The 6,989-nt window shown below is 34.0% G+C and overlaps 3 protein-coding genes across 3 annotated transcripts; 2 read left to right on the top strand and 1 right to left on the bottom strand.

Annotated features, from left to right (window-relative positions):
* Nucleotides 1-55: 55 nt before the first annotated feature.
* Nucleotides 56-2,592, top strand: LOC108743853 (multidrug resistance protein homolog 65-like; the record flags this gene model as incomplete). Its single annotated transcript, XM_018479449.1, has 4 exons — nt 56-217; nt 303-701; nt 829-975; nt 2,263-2,592. Coding segments are annotated over 4 exons (912 nt in total), but the record flags the coding sequence as incomplete, so codon positions are not given.
* Nucleotides 2,593-2,678: 86 nt separating this feature from the next.
* Nucleotides 2,679-3,652, bottom strand: LOC108743852 (probable GPI-anchored adhesin-like protein PGA18). Its single transcript, XM_018479448.1, has 2 exons — nt 3,507-3,652; nt 2,679-3,242 (listed from the first exon to the last, which is right to left on the bottom strand). The coding sequence occupies exons 1-2, from the start codon at nt 3,582-3,584 to the stop codon at nt 2,931-2,933; spliced, it is 390 nt and encodes a 129-aa protein (XP_018334950.1). The 5' UTR covers nt 3,585-3,652; the 3' UTR covers nt 2,679-2,930.
* Nucleotides 3,653-5,187: 1,535 nt separating this feature from the next.
* LOC108743854 lies at nt 5,188-6,762 on the top strand (the record flags this gene model as incomplete). The annotated part of the gene is made up of 5 exons (XM_018479450.1): nt 5,188-5,282; nt 5,672-5,911; nt 6,157-6,306; nt 6,402-6,542; nt 6,617-6,762. Coding segments are annotated over exons 2-5 (666 nt in total), but the record flags the coding sequence as incomplete, so codon positions are not given.
* Nucleotides 6,763-6,989: the final 227 nt, after the last annotated feature.

The following is a 6,989-nucleotide window of genomic DNA, read 5'->3' on the forward strand; positions in this document are numbered from 1 at the left end:
TAACAAATTATTTTGTTATTTTTCAAACATATTAAATTTAATATGACTTTTTTCTAGAGTCGCTCAGTCTCTTATATTTGGAACAGTTTCTATAGCTAACGCTCTCGCTTTTACTCCCAATTTTCAAAAAGGTTTAACGGCAGCTACAAGGATATTTAATTTACTTTGTCGCGTACCAAAAATTAGGGACACCTCTGAAAATCTATCAGAAAAATGGGTAAGGAATTGGAATTTTCCAAAATTTATAAATTCGAAACTAACTACAAGCAAATAAACAAACAAAATGCTGTTCCGTATTATAGGAAAAAGGTGACATTAACTTCTCGAAAATACACTTCCGATATCCAACACGTCCCATGGTGAAAGTCCTTAACGGACTAAATCTTTCCATTCTGAATGGTAAGACTGTAGCACTTGTGGGCTCTAGTGGATGTGGAAAATCGACCATAATCCAATTGTTAGAAAGATTTTATGACCCGGAAAGAGGATATGTATCGATCGACAAGCAAAACTTGGCCGACATGAAACTAAGTTCTTTGCGGTCACATCTTGGCATAGTATCGCAAGAACCAAACCTATTCGATCGAACAATTGCGGAAAACATTGCTTACGGTGCTAATAGCAGGGAAGTCAGTAAAGATGAGATAATCGAAGCGGCAAAGAAAGCAAACATACACAATTTTGTTTCGAGTTTACCTTTGGTGAGTAATTTGAAAAAATAATCCACGGTGACGGTGCATACACATATTTAATAGCAGATCGAAACAAGTATCGTATTTACGTATTTTTGAAGAGAATAAACTCAATTAGTTGATCCTTATTCTCTAGGGATACGATACAAGACTGGGTGAAAAGGGGGCGCAGTTGTCAGGGGGTCAGAAACAACGGATTGCGATTGCCAGGGCGCTGGTTCGAAATCCTAAGGTTTTACTCTTGGACGAAGCTACATCTGCGCTCGATAACGAAAGTGAAAAGGTATTTTTAACTTCCCATTAGGAAGTTATTGTAATTGGGTCGAAAAGTGAAATCGGAATTTTCATTATATTTCCACGTTTTAACATATTAGTAGCATGCTAGCCAATTTTTTTGATGATGTGTGTATGTACGTACGTACGTACGTACGTACGTACNCTGAAAATTCATTTCTGAATTTTTTACCCATTACGCGCTACCTCAAATTAATGAAGGAAAAATTGTTGCTGTTGTTACACCCCCGCCGGGAATCGAACCCGGGACCTTTGGCTTTACGCACCAATGTTCTGACCACTAAACTACGAGAGGTGACAACAGCAACCACCACCAACCCCTCACTAATTTGAGGTAGCGTGTAGTGGGTAAAAAATTCAGAAATGAATTTTCAGAATAATATTTCATGTTAATTAAAATGATTTCTTGAAGTTATTTCTCATTCTTAAGAAATTTAGTGTTCATATTTCCTTCATTTTCGGTATATCGTAATATTTAATCCTTAATTTTAATCAAGGGCGAACGCAGAAAATTTTTAGAATTGCAGTACCTACACGTTCATATTTGATTATTAAATTTTATGACGTAATATTGATCACTAAAAAATGTCTCTAATACGTTTAGTACTTATAGTTATTACTATTTTTGGTACGTAATCTTCAACAGGAACGGATTGTTAATAAATAGAAAGAATATTGTAAATAGATAAATACTGACTGATATGAAATGCCTACACATAAAAGTAGAGGTAATTGGGGGGAAAAACCAGCTATTAGTTAGGTGTGAATACAAAACTGGAAAAACGAAATCTAAAAATTATTCATAAATGAAAAAGGGGTTTTTAAATATTTTACCGTTATTTTCAATTTTAAGTTGACGCAGGAAAAAATTTTACATTAGCACTTTCAATAGATATGCCTAGTAGTTGTAGTATAATAATTTAGACTCATTCTATAAACAAATTATTTAAAAATTTACATGTAATTATGAAAACTTAAAATGTAAAAAATGTCTAAATTTTTTCACACACTTCGGAGGGTGTTAGAACCCCCAAAACCCTTCCCTGCGTTAGCGTCTGATTCTAATCCCTTTAGTACCATCGTTTATAATGAATTTCAATTATAACGATCTACTTTAAGTGATAAAGATATTCAAATCTACTTCTATTATAAAAATTTCCTTTATTTGTAGTAAATTGCGCTGTCTTATAATTTACTGCCCCATTACCTGTAATAATTCGTTCTTTATCGGAATGGTGACCAGAAAAATTATCTAATTATCGTTATTCTTTTCTAGATCGTTCAACAGGCCTTGGACCAAGCTAGACAGGGTCGTACTTGCATTACTATAGCACATCGACTTACCACCGTTCAAGACGCTGACATCATTTGTGTTGTTAATTCCGGTAGAATTACTGAAATGGGTAGCCATTTGGAATTAATGCGCAAAAAGGGTTTATACGAGAAATTATACACGTTGCAAATGGCACCGAGAAGGTAGCCCATAAAATTGCAAAAATATATATAATATCACACACGATATTATTTAATAGTTGGTGCAATATGAAATATTGTGTATTATTAAAGAAATAAAAGCATTTTACATTTTTTCATTATATAAAGCTGGTGTAAGTATATAAAAAAAATTGTTGTAACGCATATGATGCATTTTATATAGGCCAAACGGGTAGAAGGGTTAAAAATAGAGTTAGAGAACATAAAGCTCCATTATTCAACAACAAAAACCTGCAGGTATAGCAAAACATTGCATATAAAACAGCAATTCTAAAATCACACTTTCACGAACAATAATTACGGAGATTAATAAACAATTAAAACAACGCGGCAGAGTTTTAGATGCTATTTTTAAGTAATGTTGCAATCATTAAATTTCATAGTTTCTGAAGAAACAATTTGATTATTCTATTGGAAGGATCGTATATAGACAATAAGAAATAATTTTTATCACATAGCAGGGCTAGTTGTTGTAGTTGTTGTTGAATCTCCATCTGAAGTTGTTGATTCGCTTCCTGCACTTGTTGATTCCTCTCCGTTAGTTGTTGATCCCTCTGTTGCATCTGAACTAGACATTCCAGGCGACGCAGTGGTAGTAGGAGCGGGTGTAGTATCCTCAGGAACAGTAGGCGTTGTAGAAGAAGAGGGTGAAGTCGTATTTTCTTGTTCCGTATCATCATCATCATCGCAAAGTATGTCGCACAAAAAACCCACCATAAATCCCCATACTTCATCTTCGCAACACGATGAACAAAAATCATCCTTAAACATGTCATTATCCCATGTTCAACGAAATTTATTATTGTATAGGTGTACATAAATGTAATGTTTTCTAAAGTACCTACTAATTAAACAGAGAAAAACTGCTACTTGTTAAATAAGTGGGGTTTTAAAAAAGTAGCAGATTTCTTAACGAACCTATTTCTTTAAAATTAATTACATTAAATTTTACTATCAAATCTCTTAATACAAAAAAGCAGCAACTAAAAATATTGAATGCAATACAAATAAAATGGTTAAAATTACCTCTAGATCGAAACCAAAACCCTTAGCCTGATACACCAAATTACTTGAAACCAACAGAAGACTTATTATCACAAACATTTCGGTAGGTATATGATTATTTTAAGACTGATTTTCAGTAAAGCACGACGCAAAATGGCAACACTCGCAGCCCGAAAACCCTTTTATTTTGCACCTATGCAGGAAAAAAATATTTACGGCTTTCCTTATCAACAGAGGTAAAACCTATTACAATTAAACGGATAATAAAATAAAATTCGAAAAGCACATTCCCGTAATGTTTCCACGAATGATATTAAGTCATGACACACATTTAAATAAACCCATCAAAAAATAGAGCAAGTTTGTCACGTTCATTTTTATGCAAAAAAATATTCACAATAGAAAAATAATACTATATTTCACTTAATCACCACTCATTGTAAGGTTTATGGTCAATAAGGTTAAATAACATACTGTAAAATTCCGTCAACATATAGTGTGCTCAATCCAATCCACATTGTTGTGGATACAGAATGGGTTCTCGCCATCACCGGACCCTTATTCTTTTGCCTCCTATCGTACATTAAGAAAATAATTGATGTTTCTCTATGCAGACCTTAGCATCGCTTTTCACCCCTTTAGAGTTGGAATTTCAAACAATGTCTCCTTAGTGTAACAGTTTAAAGAATATCTCCTCTAAATGTCAAATCTATAGGTCCACCGATTCAATCTGACTTCACGAAAACTCCAGGGGATTAAAAGAGAATGAGAACAGGACGGATAGGAAATCTTGCCGAGCCACATGTCCTGCAGGCTTACCATCAGGGAGGACCCTGGGTTGAAAACGGATCTATCTGCCCTGGTGCAAATCTTTTTGTGGTTTTTGTAGCTAGGGCACTAATAGTATTCCACACATAGTAATTTACTTCTTTTCTGTCTTCACGTCGTCCGTTTTATCTTTTTCACCCCAGCCGCTACCCCGCCCCCATTTCCATGATTTCCGCCCTAACCACCGGCGTAATCCTTTAGGACTGCCATACAACAGCATTAGTAGCTGAAGGGGATGAAGCACCCAAAAGTTTTAATGTGACAATTCTTGGTAGTTAGAAAAGGATTAATTTTTAATAGGATCATGGTACCGTGGATAGAGATGGTTAGTAGGTAGGTTAGAAATGAGGAGATATTAAAAAGAGTAGGAGAACAGAGAGTGCTGTGGATCAATCAATAGGCAAGATAGATTGGTAGGACACCATGAAGGGTTACTTGAAGATGTAGACACACAATTTAATAGGATAAGAGGTAGACCAATATTAAATTACTGTTCAGAAATAGTTAATACTCTATTTTTAGGGAAATTCGAAGATTACCTAAGGATAGGAACGAGTCCAACCAGTCTTAATGCTGACGACCTTAGGATGATGATGAATTTCCAATGTTTCTAGTAGAAATTTTAATTTCTTACTTTTTGCATACAACTATGCCAAAAAAAAGGAACAATTTGGCATTATTAATTAATTCTCTTCAATAACTGACTTTTCCCAATGTATTTTGTAGATGTAGGGATTTAATATAATATTGATAAAGCTCATATGAATACCCTCAGTGTTTAAAGAATTTGTTATTGGGGGAACTGACCCGAAATTAAACAGCTGACGCTGCCCTTAACAACCGATTCATGTTTATTTACCGTAGAAACCGTAGTGTATGACAATTACGTCAAAAATTTTAACCAAATGATTTTAACTTTTGAAATGTTTTAAAAGTTTTAGAGCTATTTAAACGATAGTACAAATAAGTGTGAGTACATTCGTTTATACCAATTGGTTAAATTGATGGTACACGTATAACTAATAGGCAAATGAGTTTTAGATGTTAAAGTTATCACTTTACAATTGTTTTATAAGGGAAAAATGACAAAATTGCCATTCGGGTTTGTTTAAAATCATTGCTGGTAGTTTTACTATGTCGGACAATGTGGTAGGAATACAATAGAAAGAGTTAGATAACAAAAAATCTATAGATTATCAGATATCTTTCGCAATTTGAACCACCAAAGTGAAAAATAACTCTTAGCTCATCCATTTAAAGTCTTTCCAAAATTAAACAAATTGATAAAGAGCATTAGGTCATTCTTAAAATTACTTTGCACATATGTAAATCTGTAATTTTGTTTCTTTTTGGAGTAGATTGAAAAGCCATGACAGACTACTTAAGAGAATGGATAAAGCAGCGGGTCATGGCCTTCATGGGCCTTGATACTGAATATCAATTTGAAGAAATGATGGCCGAAAATGATAGCGCAGGTGATGACCGATTGAACACCTACTTAGACGCAGAAGGAGGAGACTTTAGAAATAGAACGTTTTACCTTCACAGAACTCCTTATGACAGGCTAATTGAGGAAGAAATTTTAGTACCGGAAGTGGGTAGGTGTCAGCTATATACTCAATCGAAAAAAAATTTTAAATTAAAAACACCTTTAAAGTTGATTTTCTCTTGTTTTTTTAGTACATATTTATGACAAATTAAAATCAAATCAATTTTAAGGGACTTTTCGATTACGAAATTTCCCACTTCTTTCATTACTGTATTCAAAAATAATCAAGATGTTTCAATGTCTCAATTGTTCATATATTAGTCTAAAAACTCACTTCAAAAAATATTCTTCCAGTGGTACCGCCTCCTCCTGAAATACCTGAAGAGGAAGAAACACTGACGGAAAAGAAAAAGAAAAAGGGCGACAAGAAAAAAGATAAAGGGAAGAAAGGGAAAAAAGGCAAAGGAACTCCATCAGAAACGCAACCACCAACAGAATATACCGGTATATTTTGATTTTTTGGAATTATGTTGATATATCGTATATTGCCCGTATCACATGTCCTTACTATTATCAATTTTTATTTTCAATTTTTACAGAAACTGCAATTGGAGAGGAAGATTTAGAGTACGATGAAGAAACCACGGATGTTCCAACACCTTTTTCAAAAACTGAACCTCCTTCAATAACGGAAACGACTCTGACTGAAATGTTAACCGATGTTGAAGAAGAACAAACAGGTAGGTACAAAAGAAAAAAACTCGCCGTACGTTAATGTTCAATCAATAACTACTTTTGTATTAATTTTTTAAAGAAACCGTTACTGAAGCAAAGCCAGGCAAAAAAGGAAAAGGCAAGGATAAAGGAAAAAAAGGCAAAAAAGGCAAAAAAGGTAAAAAGGTGCAAGAGGAGCTACCAGAAGAAGTCGAAGAAGAGACACAGCAAATAATTTATGTGCCTGTAAGAGTTACTTTAAATTTTTCAACATTGACAAATGTTTTCGGGTCTACCTTTTGACAATGAAGTGATTGTGTCTGGATATTAGGGCTATGCCTTAAAAAATATTATTCTTTGACTTTACGTTAGAATGCACGGCTTCATTCCTATACGAGGGTGGATTGATAAGTTTCCGGCCTGACCAAGAAAAACAAGGTTTTTAAAAATTTTTTTTTTTTATTTCTCAACAT

This window comes from Agrilus planipennis, unplaced genomic scaffold, assembly GCF_000699045.2.
Source record: "Agrilus planipennis isolate EAB-ADULT unplaced genomic scaffold, Apla_2.0 scaffold1335, whole genome shotgun sequence".
Lineage (NCBI taxonomy): Eukaryota > Metazoa > Arthropoda > Insecta > Coleoptera > Buprestidae > Agrilus > Agrilus planipennis.